The sequence below is a fragment of the Cibotium barometz genome, chromosome 16 (genome assembly GCF_041138505.1).
Source record: "Cibotium barometz isolate CiBa-2024 chromosome 16, ASM4113850v1, whole genome shotgun sequence".
In the NCBI taxonomy this organism is placed as follows: domain Eukaryota; kingdom Viridiplantae; phylum Streptophyta; class Polypodiopsida; order Cyatheales; family Cibotiaceae; genus Cibotium; species Cibotium barometz.
This window is the reverse complement of record NC_141061.1, coordinates 30,976,770-31,000,316: the sequence shown is the minus strand read 5'-3', so window position 1 is coordinate 31,000,316 and position 23,547 is coordinate 30,976,770. Positions and strand designations below refer to the sequence as shown.

Here is a 23,547-nt window from a genome sequence, read left to right as displayed (position 1 = left end):
TGTTGTTACAAAGAAAATAGGAGATCTAGAACTTCTTCTACCTCCCCGTCTCCTAGATACTGTGGACCATACACTGTTACAAAGAAAATAGGAGATCTAGCCTATGAACTTCTTCTACCTCCCCATCTCAAGGTACATAATGTGTTCCATGTCAGTTTACTTAAAAAGTATGTACCCTAGCCCGAGTCATGTGCTGTGGATGATGAACAGTTGACTTCTCAGACTCAAGGCCAGATGGAACTCCAACTCGAAGAAATCCTTGATGTTCAGGAGAAGGCTCTCAGGAATAGAATCCTTAGAGAGTTCTGGATCAAGTGGCGTTCTACCCTTTAGAACGCCACTTGGGAGAAAGAAGAAGAACTGATAAAGGACTACCCCCACTTTGCAAGATGAGGACATCTCGCGTTTTTCAAGTGGGAGAGGCTATAAGGTTCCTCCTTAGCCCCTGAAAGATGTATAAGTTCTCCTCTCAGTCCCCTCCCCTATTTCAGAATGCAAGAAAACATTCTTTTCCTTTGTTTTTGGCCTAGAGAGAGAAAATATTTTAAAGAGAGATAATACAGTTTTGAGATATTTTTCAATATAAAATTATCCCTTTTATTTAAGATGAATTTCCCTAAAACAGAAGTTTAAAAAGAGTTTTCTAATATGCATTAGGAATTAATTGAATATGTGCATTAGACACCTTAGCCTAAGGGTCCACATTTTCAGAAAATTATGGATTAAGGTCCAAAGAGTGTTCTAAAGAGCCAATAGGGTTAATCCAAGTGTTGGAATGAGAAAAATGCAAGAATAAAAGAAAATCCACCAAAAATGGGTAAATTCTCACATAAGATGAAGAGTTGACTAGTACATGTACTTAATAGTAAAAAAATGAGGTTTTATTAGTAAAAAATTAAAATTTTGACACCTGAGGAGCTCATGAAGGAGGCACCTCAAATCTCATCATTACCCCTAATTTTTTATTTAAAAAATGAGATATTTCATCTCTCCTCTTTCAAAAACTTGATCAGAAAAGTGGGCCTAACTGGTCCAAAACTTGTCCAAATTCGATCAAACTGAAGCTGGAAGCCTCTAGATCCCAGTTGGACTTGGTTGGTGGCCTCCCTCTCCTATAAATAGAACCCCATTCCTTTGTATTTTCATCGTAGTGTATTTACATGCTAATGTAATTTTCAATTTAGTGTAATTCCATTATCCCTCTACCTTGCCTCTACCTTGCCTCTCCATTGTGAAGCTTTGGAGCTTCACTAATCCTCTTCTTTTCTTGGAGATTACCCTCTTGTTCTTAGTGGCCAAGCTTCTTCTTGAGGGCTTCACTTCTCTCTAAAGAATCAAGCCAAAAACCAAGGGTAAGCCTAAAACAATGGTGTTTTACTCTCTTCGTGATCTTCTTCCCAACCTCTCTAATGCTTGGGAAGCATTTTAATCTATGGTTTCTTCTTAAAACCATGCTCTTATTTTTAATGTTGTTTAAATGGATTAATGTTAATCTTTTATGCTTAAATGTATTGTTTTGACTTGTAAATCTCTCTTTTTGAAAGAATACTCACTTATATGGTTAAATCCTTCTTGGAAGGATAGATCTTAGTTTTAATCTCATTTTCTTACCCAAAACTCTAGGCCTAACAAGTTGGAGATGGAGATTCAGCATTTTTATGATTTTTAATCTAATTAAAATGAGGATTAATTCATTTAATCTTGTTGTGATGTTAAGAAAATTTGTATTTATTCATTCTAAGGTGAAAGAGAGCTTATGCTAACATTCTTATAATTATTTTCATAAGGAAGTCATATTTGGGTATTTTTTTTAATAAACAAGATGCATAGATGTAATTATGTTTAGGTTTATGCATGAAGATTTTTTATATTAAAAGAGGAAGTCTTACTATATTTTTATGTAATTATGTTTATGCATAAATTTGAATAATGCAAAAAGAGGAATTTTCATCATATTCTATGCATAAACATTTTAATGCTAAAAGAAGGATTTTTGTTACATTTTTTTAAAATAGTATGTGCATGCATAAAAATCTAGATGCAAAAAGAGAAATTTTTGGATATTTTTATTTGTCAAAAGAGGAATTTTCATCGTATCTTTAAATAGGAAAATGCATAAATTAATTTTAGTATCAAAAAGAAATGTTTTATCATATTTCTATGTAGATAATTATGCCATGTTGATGCCTAGGTCCAATTAGAAAAAAGAATATTTCTATATCAATATTTTAATAAAATGATCTATGCATATTTTAAAGGATCATTAGAAAAAGAAATATCTTTGTTAAATTCCATTATTCACGAATAGAATTATTTATAGTTCTATTATGTCCAAGGAAGAATGAATTTTTATAATTTTGGATATTTACCCTTACAATTAGAAATCACAGTTATTTTATCAAATAAATGGAGAATTATCTTTAGGAATAAATTCAAGTAATTCGGTGCTAGACCATGACCACGTGAAAAAGGTGGGTCAGTAAGATGCCTGCCCATCTCTTGAATCAGAAATTAAGCCAAGTCCTGTGACCATTCCCATTTCTTCAATACACGAAGAATGGATAACCAGTTGATTTAGAGAAGTTTTCCCTAAGACTCGAAATCGTCTAGAAATAAGTTAGAAATTCGTTGTAATTGATGGATGGATCACCGAGATACGAGATTCGTGATTTTCATTGAGAAAGTCTGAGTTTTGAAAAAAAAGCGTCTTGTGAAATCAAACTCAATGGGAAATTCTTACTTGCATAGAAACTCTGTTTTTGTAAAGAACTGTCTTACACCAGAATGCTGGAGGAAGCATTTGGCTTATTGTTAATCTAGGGAGAGTTTACGTTGCAACAGCTGGCAGGGAGTCATTGAAGGACGTCTCTCGTGTGGCAAAGCCTGCCAAAGTCTTAACCAGCCTCGGTATGGTTAAAAATGGTGTGCTTCCGATACGATGGGCAAGGGCCAACGAAGCGGTCCCTGAGTGAAGTGCTAGGATACCTAAGGAGGATCCTAGAGGGTTCTGACCAGGCGATATGGTTAAAAATGGTGTGCTTCCAATACGATGGGCAAGGGCCAACGAAGCGGTCCCTGAGTGAAGTGCTAGGCTTGGTATGGTAAAAAATGGTGTGCTTCCGATACGATGGGCAAGGGCCAACGAAGCGGTCCTTGAGTGAAGTGCTAGGATACCTAAGGAGGATCCTAGAGGGTTATGACCAGGCGATGCACGGGCTCGCGGTTGCTAGGACACCCATGCGTATGTTGAGGAAGATATTCATGGATTGGCAAGAAATTATTTAAGTGAATTGGAAACTATGAAATTGGATCTCATTGGTTGACTAGCTGGTCTTCAACGGAGAGTCCGGATGACACTTTTTTGTAATAACAATGGAATTGGAATATTGAGGATTATGATGGAAACACTATGGTTTTATTGCAGTTCAGTCTTGAAAATAGTTAATTTTATATTGGGTGCGTAAGTGGTGTGTGTAATTGATATTTTTGTATGAGTGCCGGCTAGGGGGCATGGGAACAATTTTCCCTAGTACCCGGGACAAAACACAACTAATTTTTATGAGGGATCCCAGCAATAGAGTGGTTGGGCGGTTGGCTAACCCATGGGCCGATTTGGGTTAGGCTAGATCGGTGGATTCCTATAATAAATTTCAGTTATGTTCAAGTTACGATAGTTAAAGTAAGTCATAGGGAGATTCTTGTTCTATGGGAAAGAATCAACGACTGTGCCTCACTTGAGGGGAAAAAAGCGATGATCTCTATGAAGCAAGTGCAAGTCCCTTCCTTGATTCAGCCATGTGACCTACGGGTTCGGTCGGAATAGAAAGGCTAGTTAAGGCTCTTGACCCCGTTATATAAATTCCCGTTAGAAGATTTTCCTGGAGGAATTGCCCGTGCTTTCTGGGCGACGAGAGTTTTTCCAATCTCGGTTTCGGAAGAACCGCCGGACTAGTCCCTTGCCCGGACATCCATGGGTGAGGCCCTGAGTGGGAAGCTCTGCCCGCGCAAGAGGTTGCTACTTCCGTTGCTAGCGCTCTTGAGTTCGGTGCATAGAGGGGGCAGGGGTCTCACACACACACACACACACACACACACACACACACACATACACACACATATATATATATATGTAAAATTATATTTATAAATAAATAAATATTTACTTTATAATATTATATATATAAATATAAATATTATATGTGTAAATATTTATTTATTTAAATATAAATATAATTTATCTATTTAACGTAGTTGCTTTCATCATGGGGTGAGTCCATCCTACATTGTTAATACACTTGTCGTAATGCATATATTACCAAAACTTCGTCGGTATAAACCTCTAGGTTATTGAGTATATTGATGATGTATTTATTATATACATTTAAATAAACATATTCCTCATGTTGAGGTTTCTCTTCTTGGCCTTTGACCCTTTTCTTCTCATAACTTGTCAAACAGACCTAAGGAGGTTTTATATATTTAAACATATAAACAAACAAACAAATATAATACATATATATTTATTTATATAAATATATAAATATATGTAAATGTACTCTTTATTAAACACAACTTACCTCCTCTCAGTGTAGTGTGCACAGAAAACCCACAAACCCTTACAACGCATGTGCAAAATTCATAATCTCACTTGTAAATTTTATTTTTGTAATTTTAAAGATTGATAAAATTTTAAGTATTTTAGTTATATTTTAGTAGAAAAACTTGAAAAAAAACTTGTAAATTTTAAAATTGCAAGTTTTAAGATTTGAGAAGAAAAATATTCTCCTTGAACATTGCTTCCTCTCCAAGTAACCAATGTTTGAAGAAAAATTTTTAGATTTTTGAAATTTTAAAATGAAGGTATAATTTTTTGTTGTATGGTAAAGAGGGAGACTTCACAGCCAAGCTATGTAAACATTTTGACAGGGAGACAGAGACTTCATAGCCAAGCTATGGTAAAGAGGGAGACTTCACAGCCAAGCTATGTAAACATTTTGACAGGGAGACAGAGACTTCATAGCCAAGCTATGGTGGCACCGAAACGCTTCTAGAACGTAGCCAGCACGAGAAAGGAGAAGAATTTGCCGACCAGTGCTTGTGGATTCGCCCAATACCAAGAGTGAGGTACATAGAGGGGAACGTGTGTGTGAGAGAGAGAGAGAGAGAGAGAGAGAGAGAGCAGCTTGTGGAACAAGCGCCTGTATGAGCGCCCACGACAAAATGGAGGAGGGAGCTTCCTCTCTCCTAGCCTCCACTCCTACAAGGGTCTTCAGCCTGCGAATTGTCACTCTGGACTACTACATGGCTCGTCCTCTTCCTGACCTTGACGCCTGCTATTCCTCTCTCCAAGGTCAGGAAAGCATCTCTCATCATATCACCCTTTTTGAGGATGAAAAGAAAAATGAAATCCAAGTGCTGTTATTGCAGGCCAGCACATCGCCGAGGTTCCGGTCGTCAGAATTTTTGGTACCACCCTTACTGGACAAAAGATGTGCTTGCACTTGCACAAGGTTAGTTCAGTGCCTTCTTTTTTCTCTTCTATTTGTCTCAAGCTCGTGTAGGCTGTTTGAACTGTGGCAGTGGCGGCTCATTTTCTGGCAGAATAAGTATGTAGGATGTGGGAGGCTGTTCCCTTTTGGAAAATGGGGAGCTGTGGCAGTACCTACCTGTTCTCTGGTTGAACAAACATGCCCATGCAAAGAAGAAATTGTTGCGGAGGTGAAAGCAATGATAAAGCAAGATTCCCTTACTAGCTTCAAGATGGTTGCAATCAGAAGTCACAAAAGAAGTTGAAGAAAAAGAGTTAAGGCAGTTGAAGTCAGATCCGTGTGGGTGGTTTACCTGAGGCAGAGATGGGAAGGGGTATTTAGGTGTAGTAACTAGGTGCAATGTTGAAGTCAGATCCGTGTGGGTGGTTTACCTGAGGCATGGTACACGAATGGAGATGGGAAGGGGTATTTAGGTGTAGTAACTAGGTGCAATAATGCAATGATTGATCGGGAGCTAGTATTTGCCTCAGTTTCAAGACATGGTAGTCATGCAGTAATCACTTATATTTACAAAAATGATAACATGCACCCAGTCAAGGTTAGGGCAGCTCTGAAAGACGGCAAGTGGGCAGTTTGTCGCTAAGGGAGAGTGCTCATTGAGGATTTTTGTAAACCTAATAAAAAACCCAAGCCAATATCCCGAAAAAGAAACCAACAGATTTTTAGAGAAGGTGGTTGTACTTGATGTTTGATATTACGGATTTACTAGTGAGTCATGAAAACGTTTCAAAGCCAGCTAGTGCATGCTCTAGTGTTTTCACTTTTCTGATGGAATCTGACAGGTAGCAACCGGAAGGAGGGTGGAGGCAGTCCGATTCAGTGGGCTACCTGTATATTAGTTTTTCGATGCTGAATTTTGACATTTCCAAAAGGCACTTGTTCTTGACATAGAATGTTTTGTGCAGGCCTTTCCTTACTTTTATGTGCCGTATGATGACGACCTACCTCAAGATATCACCGCAGGTATCGTCCCGAACGTTTCTCATGGATATGCTATCATAGTTTTATAATTTTAAGGGAATGGAACTATGAATATCACAAATACACATCATTGGCGTGCAGATGGTCTCAACACTGTTTTGTTGATTCTGCTGTTGGGCGAGAGATCAGGGATTTCATTTCTTAAGGGTATGACCATATAAAATTTGTGTTTGTTTTTACCAACAGCTTTAGCATTTGTTCGTTGCTTAGCATCTGCAATCGAAAAGGCACTTAAGGTAAGTTGTTTGTGCTATGTATTGATGTGTCAAAGGGTTAAGATAAAGGGGCCAGCCTTGGATGGTTTCAAGCTTTTGAAGTTCTCTTAAGGTGTAATTCTTTAAAGTTCTGGTGCTTTAAAAGATATCCCTTTTTGTGGATTTGCTTCTTTGATATCACAGCTAGCGAGCAGTGTTGGCGCGAAACGGCAGCATGTCTACAGCTGCAGTCTCGTTCGTGGGAAGAAGTTTTATGGATTTCATACTCACGAACAGCTTTTTGTGAAGATAGTGTTGTATCCCTCATCTCATCATCTTTCACTGGAAGCATTCTATGCACAGAGATAATGACGTGGAAAGCATGTTGGCGCGTGTGCTCAACATGCGGTCACAGTTCACATTGATAAATATCTGAAGCGAAACCGTTTTATGCTTAAATAGGGTCAGCATTGAAGTGAAAGCTGCAAGATAAAAATGAGGCAATGAATTTGTTTAGGAACTTGAGAAGATACGTGAGGGTACTTATAGTTGCCTGCAATGTTTATCACCAACTGTAATTGCTGGCTCATGGATAAGATGTCTTGGGAGTGCTTACCAGATCTATATAGCTTAGTTGTCATTACGACAACAGGTCAAGTACTGTTTAGTTGGTGTATGGTGCTCATTGAGGACAAGTGCCATCTAAAGGCAATAATAAACATCTTTATTAAGACAAGAGGTTAGGTATTCTTTAGTGAGGATAAGGCCACAAATGCCATCAGAAGGCAATGTGTTGTGTTGTGTGTGTGTGTGTGTGTGTGCATGGGCTGCGTCTATGGGTGCATGCTTGTGTGCCTTTTTGCGACCTGGCCATACTTGTTCAGCATTTACAGATGGTTCCCTTAATGATGAAGGCAGATACTACCCTCAAGAGGTTCCACGTCTCAGCACACTTCTTTTAGTGAGTCATTTACATTGGTTTAGTAGTAGAACAGTTAATCTTTGCCTGCAATCTCATAGTGATTTTTGTACCTTTAGTAACATCTTTGTCCTGTCCTGTCTATCGTGACTGCCATGAAATTATTCGAGCTTTTCTAAAGTCATCTCTTGGTGAGAACATGCTGGTTTTTTTTTTCTGTTTCAGTTGTTTGAGAATCATGACTCATTCAATCAGCTTTTCCTGTGAGTGGTTTATGCATGAGAACTTGGGCACTAGGTTTACGTATCTCACACATGAAACCTGCATCTCTTTGAGTGAGGATGCTATAGCTCTTAGTCTATGCTATGCCTGATGTATATTTTGAGGAGATTTTCATGAAGTTATGACTGCATGGGTGTCCTGAATGTTTGACAAACACTTCTTTTCAGCATCCGATTCCTCTTTTGACTTTGTGTGTATTCTTTTCAGTGCTGACACAAGGGCGAAATCAATCTGGTTACTGCATGAGCCAATACATGCAGTCTTTTCTTAGAATTATGTATTAGGAGTGTCCACTTACTGTGTGGCCAACAGTGGGTTAGCTTCATTACGTGCTTGTGTTTATCTCGTGTCAAGTCTAGGCTCTCCAATCACCCTCCAGGTCAATTGAGTTGGGAGGGAATGGATCCACTGGCTCACTCTCATACCCTCCTTCGTATCTTTGCACATCGAGTCTCTAAAGCTACATGCTTTTCAAAGTTCTTGAGTTTATTTTGATTTATGGAATTCATGGAAGGAAATATCAAGGGGCAATGATGAAGCAAGCAAACAAAAGGAAAGTACATACACTGAGGGGTTAGGGTTTCTGACCTGGAGACCATTAATGAGGATCTCTCAACCAGCACTAGCCTGCAAAACACAGTCAATAGCTAGTTCAATGGACCTTCAAGGAGGGAATTACTCTCATACCCTCCTTCGTATCTTTGCACATCGAGTCTCTAAAGCTACGTGCTTTTCAAAGTTCTTGAGTTTATTTTGATTTATGGAATTCATGGAAGGAAATATCAAGGGGCAATGATGAAGCAAGCAAACAAAAGGAAAGTACATACACTGAGGGGTTAGGGTTTCTGACCTGGAGACCATTAATGAGGATCTCTCAACCAGCACTAGCCTGCAAAACACAGTCAATAGCTAGTTCAATGGACCTTCAAGGAGGGAATGGCTAGCACACTATCCAGCCATAGCTCTCCACGAGAGCCCCAGCCTGAGGCTTCACCAACACCATGCGTGAACTCCTCATACTTTCGTCTGACCATACCGCTCAAAACCCATCTTCCAAGTGTAAGACTTAGCCAGCAGGCCAAGGTTTGATCCAGGTCTGATTCTCTGGGTCTCCACTGATGAGCCAATCCTCCCTTACATAGGTACTAGTGGAAGGTGTCCTTACTTCAAGGTCACTTTACACTAGTTCATCAAGTAGTAACTTAGTATTACTCAATAAACGTCAATTAGAGCCACTAATAGTCTACATTTTTTTGTCATCAATGTTTGAATAGTCAATTTAAATGTGAAAGTTTAATTCTCATTGGTTTAGGTTGTATTCACTTGACAGGGAGGTGGCATGTTGAATAGACGTTTTCAACCACATGAGTCACATATACCTTTTCTACTTCAAATCATGGTATGCATGCTTAGATAACTTTTCACTATTTGCTATTGACATTATCGACTTTTTTTTATCAATGTGCATGTAAGAAAATGACTTGTGCACAAAACAACAGAATCTTGACAAGAGAAAGAACTTGATGTAAGAGAGCTGGAGAATAATACTGAATTACTGTTTGCAAACCAGATTACAAAATGGTGGCGTCTGCCCACTCATGCACTCCGGCAGGGAGCTTTGATGGCGATTTAGGTACTCTGGACAAAGGATGTCATGCACTAGAAAGGGCACATAATGCAGTGAAGATAGATCTAGACTCAATGATCTCAATATGACAAAGAGGTTGCCAAACGTATAGTGCCCAAGGCTGGGTGTATCGTAGGGCGGCTGGTCGGCCACCCTATGTATAGTGCCCAGGGTCGGGTGTATCGTAGGTCCGCTGGTCAGTCACCCTACTAGTGATCTCGATAGACTGAACTGAGCACATCATGACAATAATAGACTAAACATTAGACCATAGGTCTTGGCATATAGCATCAACACCCATCCAAGCGTTTGGGCTTAGTGTAACATGTGGAAGCGTACAGACCAGGATTATACCTTGACAAATACCTTTCAGCCCTTGGTTCTTGGTGATACCACAATGTAATGATAATGAGAGTGCAAAGAGAGAGAGAGAGAGAGAGAGAGAGAGAGAGAGAGAGAGACATACAGAGGATTGGAACCGAAACACACCCTCTGAAGGCAAACATGCACAAGGAGAACATGGAGTGTCAAGCAAAAGTCGGAGCTCTCCCCCCTGCATGCCTAGCACCGCTCCACGCCATCGCCTCTGCTCAACCAATTCCACTGATCATCCGCACTCTGATGGGCAAACAAAGTGTATGAATCAGATTGTAGAGGATATGCTTCGTGCATATATCTCTGGAAAAGCATCAAATTGGGAAAAATATCTTCCAATGATGGAATTTGCCTATAACAGTTTTAAACATACGGCTATTGGTTTTAGTCCGTTCATGCTTATGGGTATTAACCCAGGCCACCTATTGATGTCGGTCTTAAGGACATCGAGCTTGATGCATCGAGGGATTGCCCCTCTGGGACACAAGGTATTTCCGTCAGTGATGAGCAGCTTTTGCCGACAGTGGTAGACTCGGGCACCATTGTCACTAGATGGGCTCAGTGGGTTACCAGTAGGATAGGGGAGGATTGTGTTGGCTTACTGAATATTTACATGCTGAACGCGGAAGCCGGTAGAGCCACGTTCTGGAGTACACTCTGTTAGTCCCTGCCGTAGGCAGATTTTTGGTGTATGGACGGGGACTTTAACATGCTGGAGTCGACCGATGACAGACTCCGAGGTGGCATGGCCGCTATATCTGGTGCAGAGTACTTGCCATGGGAGGAGTTGATCTTGCTAGGACTTTTGGCATCTTCTAGAGTTCGGACGTAGTCCCGGGAGTCTGTGTTTCTCGAGATCTGAGAGGAGGCCGTTAGCAGTCATCTCCTGTCTATACACTATGTGAGGGCAGGCCTCTGTTGTGACCCCTCACATATGTTTTCCCATATTATTTCCCATTTTATGGAGTCTTGGGTATTTTTCCCAGTCGTGGAGGATTTATTCCCTAGTCGGCCGCCTTCATATGGGCATATATATTGCTGGCTTGCCTCCCTCATTCTTCACTGCTTGCTTGGCATTGTCTGCTGCAGTCCCTCACATACGAGGTTTTCTCCCCTCTTGCTCGGGACATGTATTCTTGGTTGATGATATTGAGAGCAGGTCTATACCTGTGTTTCCTCTCCATCTCTCTCTCTCTCTCTCTCTCTCTCTCTCTCTCTCACTCTCTCTCCTGTGTTTCCACTTTCCCTTCTTCTTGTCACGTGCATCCCACACTTGGATGCCACGTAGACATATCTGTACAGAAGGTGCATGACTTGGGATGGTAAACTGGTCCCATGTGAGCCCAGGCCGGGACGAGTCTGCCAGGGTTCCATCCCAGTCGTCCGAGGTCAGGTGTGCATTGTCCTGCACATGAGTCCAAGGTCAGGTGTCCAAAGACCGCCGCCACAGCCTCCACAGCTTTCGTGGTGAGCCCAACTCCCACACAGAACCCAGTGGCTGTCCCTAGTTCTTCAAATCCCAATGCTTCAGTTGGAGCAATTATTAGTCGGGAGCTCGAAGATAAGCAAAAGGGCGCCCATGACCAGGAGTATGAGGGCAATGAATTGCTCAAAACCTTTGGCTACATAGGTGGCCAGAGAGTCGTCGTCTTGTTTGACAGCAGCACAGAGGACGTGGTCACGGAACAGGCAGCTTGGCGTGCCCAGTTCGTCCTGACCTCGGTGGACAAACAAGTTGAGGGTTTTAGCACAAGCATGACAACGAGCGTCAAGTATGAAGCTCTAGGTGCTAAATTGGTTATTTAGGGCATAGAATTTGTGTGATTTTATGGTTGCCTCTCTTGTAGGAGCAGACATAATTTTGGGCATTCAATGGTTTCACAAGTTTCTTCCTGATGTCAAGTGGGACAAGCACATGTTCCAGATTAATCGGAATGTGTCAAACGCCTCAGTGTCCAATTAGTGTGAGCTAGGAATTCCGAACTTTCCGCTCTTAAGCCACTTGCAGGCTAAGGGAGTGGTCAGGAAGGGCGTATTTTGTGCGATGATATACATCCAGACAGCCCAGACGGTGGCCAGTGCTTCCGAGAAGTATTTGGCTCTCCATGAAAAGTTCCAGAAGGTTTTTCTTTGGGACAATCTCCCTCCCCAGCTCCCTCCGTCCAGACCGGAGAACCACAAGATTGATCTCCTCCCAGGCCTAGAACCCCCGAGCAAGTTTCCGTATCGCCTTTCCAAGGCAATGGAATCGGAGTTGGACCGCTAACTCCAAGAATTGTTGCAATCTGGCTTCATCCGCCCTAGCGTGTCGCCATTTGCAGCACCGATCTTGTTTGTCAAGAAAAAAGATGGGTCTTCTCGTTTGTGTGTGGATTATCGTGCACTTAATAAGTTGACTATCAAGAGTAGATTCTCGATGCCTCGAATAGATTATATTCTCGAGAGGCTGAATGGAGCTAAGGTGTTCTCGAAACTCGATTTAAAGAGTGGGTACCACCAGGTGAGGATTGTGGAGGAGGACATCCCCAAGACAGCCTTTCGTACGAAACGGACCCACTATGAATTTGTGGTCATGTCGTTTGGCTTGACGAACGCCCCAGCTACATTCAACCACATAATGATGCGTGTTTTTCGGGAATTAATTGGAAAGTGTGTTCAAATTTCTGGACGACATACTGGTATTTTTAGCTACGGTTGAGCAGCATGACATTGATGTGGAGAAAGTCCTTAAGTTGCTGGAAATCAATGAGCTCTACATCAATGAGAAGAAGTCGGAATTTTATTTGTTTTAGGTGCATTACCTTGGATACATAATTAGTGCAGAAGGCATTCGACTTGGCCGAGATTGTCAATTGGGAAGTACCTCAGACAGCTTATGACATCAGATCCTTTGTGGGTACATGCCAAGTATACTCCACCCACATAGACAAGTTTTCTGACCTCTCGGCGGATCTCACTGATCTGCTAAAGGGTGTCAAGACAAGAAGGCAACGGATTCAAATGACTCCACGAGTGTTGGAGGCATTCAAGAACCTCAAGGTGGCTTTATTAGAAGTGCCTTGTTTAGCACTTGCCTCGTGGGACGAGCCATTTCAGGTGATCACCGATGCGAGTAACATCGCAATTGGCGGTGTTTTAGCCTTTTAGCTAGCCGACTGCTGTCCAGAAAGGGTATAAATACCCAGCCCACAAGTCATTCTATTCATCTCATCATTTGCCAAGTGCCAAAGCTGAAGCAAGGGCTAGGGCAGCCTAGATCAAGCTAGCGCAAAAGGGGTGAAGGATTGAAGGTCAAGGCCAGAGATTCATCTCAGCCAAGAAGGTTCAGTCAGTCTTTTATTTCAGTATTTTACATCATTCTAATAAAAGCAAATACACCATTTGTGGTGGGGGCCCTACAGAGGGTATTCGGGACCCAATACTGTGTCCTCTTCTCCCTCCCTCTCTCTCTCTCTCTCTCTATTTTTTTGCACATCTACATTCAGTTTTGTGCGTTATTTTCTTCGCGACAAGTGTGCTGATTTTTGAGCATTGAAGTTACCGATCTCCCCCAAAGCTTCCGCATGTTACACTTCCGCTGCACATTCTATCAGTTTTCATTTGTTGTCAATGCATGAGGTGTGCAAGACTGGCTTCCGGGTGGAGTTTGAGGAGCATTCTGTTGCTCTATGGGACCGTGAGACTGGCCAGGTTGTTTGGGAAGGCGGAGTGGAGAATGGTATATACAAACTCTCAACACTCTCCTCTTTGACAAGTTCTTAGATTGGTGATTTGTGGCACTTTCGGTTTGGCCACTTGAATGTGGATGCGTTGCGGCGAGCTTTCCGGGACCAGATGGTGGTTGGCTTGCCAAATGTTGGGGCAACAGGCAAGGACACTTTAGTTCTTTGCATTCGTGGTAAGCAACACAGGGAATCTTTTCCCAAGCAGGCTTCGAGACGAGCTTCGAAACCTTTGGGGTTGGTACACATTGACTTGTGTGGACCTATGTAGACGCCATCCTTGGGAGGTTCTTTGTACTTCATGCTGCTCGATGATTGTAGCAGATTCTCTTGGGTTTATTTTCTTTCACAGAAGGACCAAGATTTTGCTCGGTTCAAGGAGTGGCATGTGATGGTGGAGAAAGAGTCTGGCTTGCAGATAAAGACTCTTAGGGTTGACAAAGGAGGAGAGTTCTCTTCCAATGCATTCGTGCGGTTTTGTGCGGAACATGGCATCAAGCGAGAGCTGGCCAATACAGGTTCGCCTTCTGAGAATGGAGTAGTTGAGCGAAAGAACAGGACTGTGGTGGAGATGGCGAGGACGATGCTGGAGCATCGTGATCTTCCTCGTCCACTTTGGGGAGAGGTTGTGGCTACGGCTGTCCATATCCTCAACCGTTCTCCGACGACTTTAGTACCGAACATGACTCCCTTTGAGGCATATTTTGGCAGGAAACTAGATGTCTCCCATTTCCGTGTGTTTGGGAGTGATGCATATATTCACATTCCAAAGAAGCAGAGGGGGAAGCTCGACTAAAGTCCCAAAAGCTTGTCTTTGTGGGATATAACTCTTTCCAAGGGATATAGGTTGTATGATCCAGAGAGGAATGAGGTCATCGTTAGCAGAGATGTGGTTTTTAATGAGCATGTTCCAGTTTCCAGTGTTGATGAGCCGCCACTTCTTGGAGACCCAGATGATTCTGATGATGATTCCAAGTTGCGGAAGGCCTTGTATGGTCTTAAGCAGGCTCCCAGGGCTTGGAATCAGAAGATTGATTCCTTCTTTCTACGGACTGGATTTCAGAGATCGGTTGCAGATCCTAACCTATATCTCTTTCGGGAACGCGGCATGGTCACGTTGATCATCCTTTATGTGGATGACCTCATTCTCACTGGCGGTCATATGGAGCACATTGAAATGATGAAGGTTGCCTTGTCAAAGGAGTTTGAGATGACCGATTTAGGCTTACTCCACTTCTTCTTGGGATTGGAGATCTGGCAGAGACCCAAAGGGGGTTCTTTGTCTCTCAGTAGCGGTATGTCCATGAGTTGCTTGAGGCCTTTGGGATGGAGAACTGCAAGCCTATCACGTCACCGATGGACCCGAACACGAAGCTTACAGTGAATGATCCTTATGAGACAGTTGATGCCTTACTGGACCGAAAGCTGGTTGGTTCATTGATCTGGTTGCTGAACACCAGATTGGACTTGAGCTTTCTTGTGGGGCCGTTGAGCTTGTTTATGCAGACGCCGTTGAAGTCTCATTGGGACGCAGGATTGCGGATCTTGCGGTACTGCAGGGTACGAAGGATCTTGGACTCTTCTACACCACTGGAGGTGAAACGAAGAAACGAGTTCGACTCCAAGGTTGGAGTGACTCAGATTGGGGAGGAGATCTAGACACGAGGAGATCTACACCAGGCTACAATTTTACCCTTGGCTTAAGAGCTGTTTCATGGAGCAGCAAGAGGCAGTGGTGCTTCTTGCGAGGTTGTGTGGTTGCGGAGGTTGCTTGGCGAGATCGGGTTTCCATAGGAGGAGCCCACGGTCATCCAGTGTGATAACCAGAGCTGTATCGCTATTGCTTGGAACCCGGTCTTCCATGCCCGGACCAAGCACATAGAGATACAATATCACTTTGTTCGTGAGAGATCTTGGCTAGTGACATCTTGCTTCTTTATTGTTCGACGGAGGACAATGTGGCGTACCACTTCACGAAGTCTCTACCTCAGGCTATGCTCCGGCGGCACTCCAGCTCACTGGGGTTGGTTCCACATCCAGGAGCTGAGAGGGGGTGTTAGCAGTCATCTCCTGTTTGTACACTATGTCAGGGCCTCTGTTGTGGATATGCCCGCCCGTATTTATTGTCTTCCCATTTTTCCTCACTCTCCTTATTTTTTCCTATTTTTTTGGAGCTATGTATGGGTTGTCGGCTACCCTAGATGTTGGCCGATTGTGTCTTCTCTGCCTGACTTGTGTCCTGCAGTCTTGGCCGACTGCATGCACCTGGCCGTCGAGGTATTTGCTGGTCCAGGTGGCAGTCGTGAGCAACCAGGCTGCTGTCGGCCTGTTTATGGGCTAGCCGACTAGCAATCAAGGGCCATATAAAATGGCCCCTTGCCTCCACACTCCTGTATGTATATTTTCGGGATTTTATTGGTGTATTTAGTAGAGTTACACAGCTTCTCTCTCTCTTTCATCTGTGTATTGCTCTCTAGAGCAATTGTCTTCATTTCAGCTGTGCATTCTGACAGAGGCACATCGGCCCTAACCTATCCAGACTCGATCGGTTCTATGCTTGTGGCTGCGGTGGCATGATTGGTGTTTCGGCTGGCATTTCTGACCATGCTCCAGTTATTCTCCCTAGATGACCCCTAGAGGCAAGATAGATAGATGACTACTCGGATTTCCCGGATTTCAGACAGCCTCATTTAGGACCCAAAGATTTGCAACAGGATAGAGGGGATTTGGATTTTCACTCGGGCGCAGCTGCAAGAGCCTTGAATGTAGGCCTTGGCGAGATTAGCAGTCTTTTATAGGACGCAGCGCAGAGTAGATTGGTTGGCTTCCGAGAGCAGGAGAGGAGTAATCATAGGGGTCTTGCCTCTCTACAGTGGCTTCAAGAGTGTGCATCAGATAGCCCGTGGATTGAGAGTCAGTTGGAAGCTGCTTGTACGGAGCTCAAATCCATTGAGGAGCGGAGGGTGGAGTATAGAGACCACGCCAGAGCCTCTTTTTGGACGTAGGCAAGAGACTGGGTCACTGGAGATTTCTTCGAGATTGTAGGCCCCCATAGACGGAGAGAGGGTATCTGCAGGTTGCGAGGCCCAAATTGTTTGCCACAGATTTCTTCAGCACTCTTCTCACTTGTGCCCCCATTTCTGTTAGCACATTCATCCCCAGTTTCTGCCCATATTTGGTGTCCCTTTTGGCCCCTTTTCATGGCCCTTGATTGTGGGCTGATTGTGGGCTGGCCACCCCTTTTTTGTATATTTTTCTGGGATTTTTCCCATGCTGGATGCATTTTTCCCAGTTGGCCAACTTCACTTTACCCAGTCGGCCAGTTCACCTTGTCCAGTCGGCCAGCCCCTCTTACCTATAAATAGGTGGGCTGGCCTCTCACTTTTTCATCTAGTCTAGTCTTTCTTTTGCTCCCTCACTTATGCGTGGCACTTTGGACTTAGCCATCTTCTATGGCCAGGGATGCACTCTTCTTGGATGGTCTGATTCAGATTGGGCTGGAGATCTAGATACTCGGCGTTCGATCACCGGTTGTGTTTTTTCACTTGGGTCTGGAGCCATTTCATGGAGCAGTAAAAAGCAGCCTATTGTGGCGCTTTCCACTACAGAGGTGGAGTATCGTGTGGTTTGCTATGCTGCATGTGAGGCGATTTGGTTGCGGAGATTATTGGAGGAGCTTGGCTGTCCTCCTACCGGATCTACTCTTCTTTGGTGCGACAATCATAGTTGCATCGCCATCGTCAAGAACCCTGTGTTTCATGCTTGTACGAAACACATTGAGATACAGAATCACTATGTTCGTGAATGGGTTCTTGTTGGAGATTTGCGTTTCGAGTATTGTCCTTCAGCGGAGAATGCAACAGATTTGTTCACCTAGCCGGATTCTCAGGCTTCCTTGGCTCCTCACCTTCGGCTTCTCGGAGTATGTTCAGCATCTGCTGAGAGGGGGTGTTAGCACATTCATCCCCAGTTTCTGCCCATATTTGGTGTCCCTTTTGGTCCCTTTTCATGGCCCTTGATTGTGGACTGGCCACCCCCTTTTTTGTATATTTTTCTAGGATTTTTCCCATGTTGGATGCATTTTTCCCAATCGGCCAGCTTCACTTTACCTAGTTGCCCAGTTCACCTTGTCCAGTCAGCCAGCCCCTCTTACCTATAAATAGGTGGGCTGGCCTCTCACTTTTTCATCTAGTCTAGTCTTTCTTTTGCTCCCTCACTTATGAGACACTTTTTGTCTCTTGCTTGGGACTGTATCATTTCAGTATATTCATCATAGTTGCTCCATCTCTCTCTCTCTCTCTCTCTCTCTCTCACTCTCTGCTCAGCACACTCTAGTGCTTATTTGCTTCCGCTCTATGCACTCATTCAATTTCCGCACAGGTGATGGATGCGCGGGAGCAGGTGTGGCGACAAACGAGAGAGGTTGTCCCTGACTCTCTTAGGACTTTCCTCTTGACCTCGGGGATGAGATAATGGTTACAGGAGCCATGCTAGCGAGGCTGTGGGAGGGTTTGATTCATTTGATTCCCAAGGAGGGTGGTCATAGATTGGAGAACTGGCAGTGGAGACCTATGGATTGCCTACAAAATTCTGGATTAGCCAGAGATTGCAGCCTTTTCTCCTTGACTTGATTCATGGTACATAGATAGGTTTCGTTTAGGATCGGAGTATTCTGACAACATCTTCACCTTCTGGGAGGCCATCGCGTCGGGTAGGATGCAGCAACAGGATCTGATTGTGCTCCTCGATTTCGAGAAAGCCTATGACAAAGTAGATTGGGGCTTTCTGGAGGGGACGATGTGCAGCATGGGTTTTCCGAAGGAGTGGGTCCGAGGTGTATCGGGACTGTACTCGGCTTCTCATAGCTAGGTGCTTATTTAGGGTGCTAGAGGATGGATTTCCGCTTTCACGCTCAGTCCAACAAGAGTGTAGATTGGGGATTTCTGGAGGGGACGATGTGCAGCATGGGTTTTCCGGAGGAGTGGGTCCAAGGTGTATCGGGACTTTACTTGGCTTCTCATAGCCGGGTTCTTATTCAGGGTGCTAGAGGTGATAGATTTCCTCTTTCACGCTCAGTCCGACAAAGGTGCCCTCTAGCACCTCATCTTTTCTTGTTCATCGTTGAGGCCATGAGCAGTTTTCTCTTCGCCCAAGAGACTGGATTCCAAGGATTGCGTCTCCCCATCCGAGTGCAGGAGGAGCGTTTTGATTCCGAGTTTGCCAATGACACAGCAACATACTTATTGAGGGAACCTCCAGAGATTCGCGGAGGCAATTGAGACTTTTTGTCGTGCATCCGGAGCACAGATCAATTGGCACAAGTTGTGGGGATTTTGGGTTGGCTCATCGTCTGCCCCTACTTGGCGTCCAGTTGAGGCTTTTCAGTGGGTCCTGAGGGGAACCCCAGTTTGCTATCTGGGATGTCAGGTTGGCATCGACATTTGCCTTGAGAGCAGCAGCTTGCCCCCTTCTTTTGAGCATTCAGAAGAAGGTGCTATACTAGAGTTCGGCCAGGCTTTCCCTAGCCAGTCGGGTAGTGGTGGTACTTTCTATTGGCTGGCAGTGATGGGAGACCGGCTATGCCACCATGTGGTACATTACCTCTTGTTGGTCTTTCTCCCAGGCATGTATTAATCAAGTCCAGCGTTTGAGCTGTTCCATGGGTTGGCAGTGATGGGAGACTGGCTATGCCACCATGTCGTACATCACCTCTTGCCGGTCTTTCTCTCAGGCATGTATTGGTCAGGTCCAATGTTTGATCCGGAACTTACTATGAATTGGCAACCAGCTAGGGCCAAGGTGGCTTGGAGAGGCTTGGGCCACTGAGGCCGCAATCATCATGCCGTACGAGGAGGAAGGTGGGGGACCAGCCCTTCAAGTCTCTCACCTTCATATTTCCACTGTGCCAGTTCTAGCTCAGCCTACTGGCTCTTGCTAGAGATGGGAGATTTGTAGTAGTATAGCTGTGTGGCATATATGGAGATCTCGATGTAGCAAAGCCATAGAAGGCACCCTCACCTCCCCAGCGGGGATGTTCACATGCCATGAGTCTATGAGGAGCATTTGGCTCGATATCATTCATACCCTCCATGGTCAGTGGGGGCAGCTTCAGGGTGGCTCAAACCGCACGAGGAAGTGTTGGGAGGCCTTCCTCAGGATTTGGCGGCATGGTCCCTTTCTTATAAATAGAGGTAGCGAGCCCACTTGGCATTACAGACCACCTGTGGTTATTGCCCCCCCTCCCCCTTGTATGAGATAGCCTTCTCCTCCTAGAGCGGCCAGCTGGAGGAGAAGTGCATCCTCCCTTTGATCATCTTGACTAGCGTTTCCCTTTGGGGACAGATTTACTCAGTCAATGTGGCTGTTTTTCGGTAACTAATAGAAGGAACTTTTTCTCGGGGGGAAAAAAAAACACCCTCTGAAGGCCCCCACCAAGGATGGTGTATTTTCTTTATTGAATGTGTAGAAAAAGACTGACTTGGGCTGGAAATACCCGGACTGAAGTGATCATCTACTAAGATGTTCTTGGCTGAGTGTTACCTCTGCCCTTGACCTACTTCAACCACCTTGCAAGAGCAGTCCCTTGGCTGTCGTGGCTTGGAGACTCTAGCACTTGTAGGAGAGTAAAATGAATAAGGGCTCCCATACTGCTGGTCGGTTGGTATTTGGCCTGTATTTGCTGCTGTCCAGCCCTCATATCGCTGGTTGCTTGGGCATGAGAGCCTCCTTGCCACTTGGCCCCTAGGAGAGCCCCCAAGGGTTGCCCACCTTATAGGCAAGGCTTCTAAAGCCTTATGGGGTGGCTCATAGGGCTGCCCCTTTGCCTAGATGCCCATCTGCATGCAGCTAAGAACCTGACTCCTAGATCTGGTGTCCAGGCAAAGCCTGGTACACCTCTACATCATTTCAGAGGACGACACTGAGTTCGGGACATGGCTTTCATGTGTGGGACATGCACACATGACCATGACCATGTACGGGACTTGTGCACTTGACCATGGACTCTAAAGTGGATCCCTAGCGGACTCGTCCAGGATTGGGGCTCACAAGGGGCTAGTTACCACTTTAGGTCCTGCACTTGCTATAAAGATATAGCCACGTGGCATCCAAATGCGCGCTGCACATAACACTATGCAACCCGAGAACAAGGTGTCCTGGGAAGAACTCCTACCCTAGAGTGTGGTCTATCGACCTGCACTTACATGCATCCTACTTGGCATGGTGCCGAGTTTACATGAGCCGTCTCCTAACCATCCAGACACCTATGGCCGACATCCAGTGTCTAAGCTGGGCACTGCCAGCGCTACTCCTCATAAAGGGGGCAACTTGCTCTTAGATAGAAAAAATAAATTTAACTTGATTTTTTTTTTTGGGTGATAACTGGTCCTGTTGGAAAGAGGTGGAAGCGTTAGTTCGTAAACAAGACAATGTTATGCTTTATGTCTTCACTGCTGTCTTCTTCTGATGTTCGTCTGCATGTGCAGATTGACCACAATCTAGCTGGAATGGGTCATGTCCGTCTATCTGATATCAAATTCCGACAACCCGTGTTAGAGAATAATTTTGTTCAGCTTCGTACTTCTAGACCAAACTTTAACAGTGTGGTGTCCATGCTAGTCAAACACATGGCTTCCATTAAAGGCCTAACCGCGGAGACACAAGGTTTATCTGGTAGTCCAATGGAGTTATGGTGCACAAAGGTGGATACAATAGAGGATTTTCAAACAATATTGCCAGAGAAACAGAGTACTTGTGAACTGGAGGGAGATGCATCAGTGGAAGGTACACAAGGACCTGCCCAGAAAATGTGGTGTGTGAGACTTATTCATGTGGTGTGTGTGAGACTTATTCTGAGGCAATGCTAGAGCATGAGTATATTCTTTTTCTCTTGTATGAAACAGCCATTCTGAACCGACATGAACTTTTATACATACCACTGGTGAAAGCAGGCCCAGAAGTCAAGATGGTGCAATCACTCATACCTATATGGGAGGTATGTGCTTGCTGGGTGTTTTTCATTACACCCCTTGTAAACACTACTTGGTCTAGTTTACTGTTATAATTTTGCCTGTTTGTGGTTCTAGGAGCTTGATGCAAAGAGGGATGTGCCTGTTACAGGCAAGGGAAAAAGTGCACCGTATAAGTGTTATGTTCAAGCTGCTCCATATGAACAAGATTTCCAAAAGATCCTTGAAAAAATTATTGATGTTCATGAACAATCATCTAGTGATAAGGATAGTAGTCTGTGCGGTGCCCATGAGCCAAGAATGGCAAGTCCGGATGCATCAACATTCGAGAAGAATGCTTTGCTTTTGTGCACACAGGCGGCACACTCCAAGGACAACATGCTGAGCAAAGACTATAATGATAATGAGGCCAGGTATCGTTTGAGTTGGAGTAGGGATACAGGGGAAAAAGACGAGAAGGACTTTGCCCTTCTTAATGAAGATATGATCAAGCATCAAGTCACTCAAAGCTCCCAGGTAGGCTAACTCCTTAATGTATTTTTTGTACAGAGCTATAAATCTTTGTTCTTTTAGCTTCAGAACAAAGATGTCTTCAATTAAGGGAAGGAAGACATGGTTCAAAGTCGTGTATATGTTTGCTTTCTTCAGCAATGTCAAGCTCTAGCCTAGTGGATAGAGTAAGTGGGTAGGTCATGGGTTTGAATTATCCTCGCTACCTTTGCAGCATGTTTGAAATTGCCTTTGCGCACGTTAAAAGTTATGTGTGTGTGTCCATCCATCTATCTTTGTTATGAGCTCACTTGTGTGAGCTTAATCTTGCAGTTGAATTCCCAGTTGGAATAGTCCATCTCATTGTAATTAAGTTGCTGAGATTGTAGGTCTTATTATTTGACCTTTGGTTCAAATTTAGATGTCAATTTTTCTCAAAAAATAAAATAAAAAATCTCGGTGTTCTGTTTGCTCTGGAAAAAGGATGTCAGCAGTGTTTTCTCTCGTCCTCTAGTATGCTTCATGAATTTGTGTCTCTGTGTCCCGGATTCATGTAAGTGTAAGGCCACACATTTTTGATCCGCATAGTCAATGACTTGGCAAAGAGAACCAAATCCCTGCATTTTAATTAATGAAATATCTCTTTGAATCACATAGTATTGTGGTCATTGCAGGATGGCATGTTTCTCCATCTCTATCTTGTGCATGTCACACATGAGCAATATCTGTAGGTCATGGTTCTCCTGTGTCATGTCTCTCTCTCCAGAGAGCAGAGACACTTAGAGCCCGCAGGAGACAGAGGGCACCTGGCTTTCGGACACCACGCCTATACCAGAGAGAGATGACAGAGATCAGAGCTCAGTTTCACAGAGAGGGTGCGGAGCGACTGGCTCGCTTCAGAGCACACCCAGGCATGTTCTTCAGGGAGCTGTGGACACCCCCTTCACTGATGTATACCATTCTATACCCCCAGTATGGTACAGGATGGAGCTAGCTAGGTTGCATATCATGATTGTATACTCCATGCATATAGCTTTGCATTTTTCTCCTAGTAGTAGAGCTCCATCCCCCGCACACCCAGATTCAGCTTTTTTTTTGTTCAGTACTTTTTCATTTTGTTGGGATGACAGAGGATACCCCATACAGGTACTCCGATTTGTCTCATAGGCCGAGTTCGGTCTTTTGGAAGACGTTAATAAAATCTATCTTTCTTTCTTTCTTTCTTTCTCTCTCTCTTTCCGTCTGGACTCTCCATGTGGTGTGTGATAAGACCCTAAGCTGCCACCAATTTTAAGTGCACGTGATTTATGTATTTCCAAGTAACCTGGCGTTTGAATGAGAGAGACGTCTACAAAAGATCCAAAGGGTCTGTAAGACCAAAAGATGTCACATATGAGTAAACTGTATCAGCAACATGAAAAAAAAAGGAAAATAACTGCCAA

General features: G+C 44.0%; 1 protein-coding gene across 8 annotated transcripts in view; it reads left to right on the top strand.

Moving 5' to 3' along the window:
* The first annotated feature begins 4,838 nt into the window (after nt 1-4,838).
* REV3 (recovery protein 3) overlaps nt 4,839-23,547 on the top strand; it is a 48,691-nt gene continuing 29,982 nt past the window's right edge. For 4 of the 8 annotated variants that reach the window (XR_015267662.1, XR_015267661.1, XM_086810451.1 and 1 more), the window contains exons 1-10: nt 4,898-5,350; nt 5,428-5,510; nt 6,455-6,512; nt 6,717-6,766; nt 6,929-7,041; nt 7,643-7,685; nt 9,256-9,324; nt 21,134-21,431; nt 21,551-21,642; nt 21,734-22,132. Coding sequence is in view for 6 of the 8 variants with exons in the window: in XM_086810451.1 (XP_086666577.1) it covers nt 5,203-5,350; nt 5,428-5,510; nt 6,455-6,512; nt 6,717-6,766; nt 6,929-7,041; nt 7,643-7,685; nt 9,256-9,324; nt 21,134-21,431; nt 21,551-21,642; nt 21,734-22,132 (1,353 nt within the window). In the remaining 2 variants the exon portion in view is untranslated. Of the gene's footprint in view, nt 5,351-5,427; nt 5,511-6,454; nt 6,513-6,611; nt 6,678-6,716; nt 6,767-6,928; nt 7,042-7,638; nt 7,686-9,255; nt 9,325-21,133; nt 21,432-21,550; nt 21,643-21,733; nt 22,133-23,547 lie in introns of all 8 variants that reach the window. The other 4 variants (XM_086810454.1, XM_086810452.1, XM_086810449.1 and 1 more) reach the window with 3 other exon arrangements.